This window comes from Frankliniella occidentalis, unplaced genomic scaffold (assembly GCF_000697945.3).
Source record: "Frankliniella occidentalis isolate FOCC.00 unplaced genomic scaffold, Focc_3.1 Scaffold50, whole genome shotgun sequence".
Taxonomy (NCBI): Eukaryota; Metazoa; Arthropoda; class Insecta; order Thysanoptera; family Thripidae; genus Frankliniella; species Frankliniella occidentalis.
In genome coordinates this window covers 1,785,774-1,787,350 of record NW_026267180.1, presented here as the reverse complement: position 1 = coordinate 1,787,350, position 1,577 = coordinate 1,785,774, and the positions used below count along the sequence as shown (strand labels likewise).

Sequence of the window (1,577 nt, the reverse complement as noted above, 5' to 3'; positions counted from 1 at the left end):
TTCTGGTGATTGAAAGGATACGAATTACAAGAGTCTTTGGGAATTTCTGAATTGAGAAGCTCTTAGTGCACTTCCTTCGGGTTTGGCACTTTGCACAAGTCTGAAAATCAATAAATAATTAGAATGTAAACTCAATGATTAAATGTCAAGGTAAGTGCTTTCAAGAAAGAAACAGATTACATACAGGCTTCTCATCTCCATCAAGAACTTCTTCTCGTGTAAAATGTTCAAGACATTGATGAAGTCGTAATTGACCAGTCCGGGATGGAATGGGTAAGCTCAAATCCCAGAATGGATCAAAAGTAACTGAGCAATGCCCACACACTGTACATTTCAGTGTTGATTTTAGCTGACCAACAAATACATCTAATACAGAGCTATTGTCAATCCTTAAATATCGTCGCCAGGATTCTTCAGCCTTTTGATTGTCACTCAAAGAGTCATCTATATCGGGAAGAACAGTGCTTGGCCTATGCTCAACTCGATTGACATCCTCGTGCAGACCTAATATAAAGGGGAAAAAAAATTGCTGTAGTCATAAGACTTGAGAATCTTTGAGAATCTAAATGAGTCTTTACAAACGGAAGTGTCCTTACCTTCAAGTAGGTAACGCAAAAACTCTTGAGCGTCTTGTTGACTGTAACCCATGAATCGTGGAGCAAAGTGTTGTATCTGTCCCTTAAATGCTGATGTGTTGATGACCTGCCCCTCTCCAGTCCACAATTCCTCAATCATCTTTGCAAAGGCTGGTAATCAGTAAAATTAAACAATTCCATATTAAAAATTGCTTTTCAAGAAGTAACACTTCTGTAATAGGTTTTACACGGTTTTACATCAGGTGTTAGTTACCTTTGATTAAAGCTCCTTTCATACTTGAGTTTGTTGTGTTGGTCTCTGATAAGTATGTTTGCTTAAGGAGGTATTCCAAGAGTGGTCGGGTATTGCTCAGGCACTGAATCACTGAATTCATGAAGCACTGAAATAGAAAAACAATGACTTAATACTTTTAAAATTAAAACCCTTAAACACTTTTTATACAACTTAAACTTACTGTATTGCCAATATTCCTCAGACCATTCAATCCAGAACCCCGAGCACCATTGGCTGTGGGTGGCGCTCTTCTTCCCAGACGAGGGGACTCAAAGTTGTCCTGAAAATAAATAATTAGAAAATATATATTATTTTTAAAAGAAAAACTTTGTTTTGCCAATAAAGCTTCTGAAACAGACTATTTTATCATTTTCACGCCACAAATATAATTGACAGTCATAATATGTTTCAATGTCAAAGTGTTCCCAAAAGTTTGACAACAGCATCCCAAACATTCCGCTAGTGTGGTTGGTGCTGTGGGGTAATTCGGGTAATTCACTATAAATTCAATCGTACACTGATTTTTTTTTCAGATTTTCTCCGATATTTTCTGTCTTTTTTTTTAGGGTGTACACTGAAATTTTCTTGAGTGAAGTACCCCTTGGTTGGTACACACCGTCCTCCTCGTGACCACTCTATGGACAAGCAGAGCCGCGGGCGCGCCGCACGGTGCGGCTGGCTGTGGGGCCTCGGAGCTTGGGGGCGGG

At 39.1% G+C, this 1,577-nt stretch overlaps 1 protein-coding gene across 1 annotated transcript in view; it reads right to left on the bottom strand.

The window, feature by feature from the left end:
- The window catches only part of LOC113206402 (ubiquitin carboxyl-terminal hydrolase 2), a gene marked incomplete at its 5' end in the record, with an annotated part of 14,959 nt that extends 13,386 nt beyond the window's left edge, over positions 1 to 1,573 (bottom strand). Inside the window, 6 exons of the mRNA XM_052267325.1 lie at positions 22 to 100; positions 185 to 504; positions 597 to 746; positions 850 to 976; positions 1,052 to 1,150; positions 1,487 to 1,573. Of these exons, the coding sequence (XP_052123285.1) occupies positions 22 to 100; positions 185 to 504; positions 597 to 746; positions 850 to 976; positions 1,052 to 1,150; positions 1,487 to 1,573 (862 nt within the window). The remainder of the gene's footprint in view (positions 1 to 21; positions 101 to 184; positions 505 to 596; positions 747 to 849; positions 977 to 1,051; positions 1,151 to 1,486) is intronic.
- Positions 1,574 to 1,577: the final 4 nt, after the last annotated feature.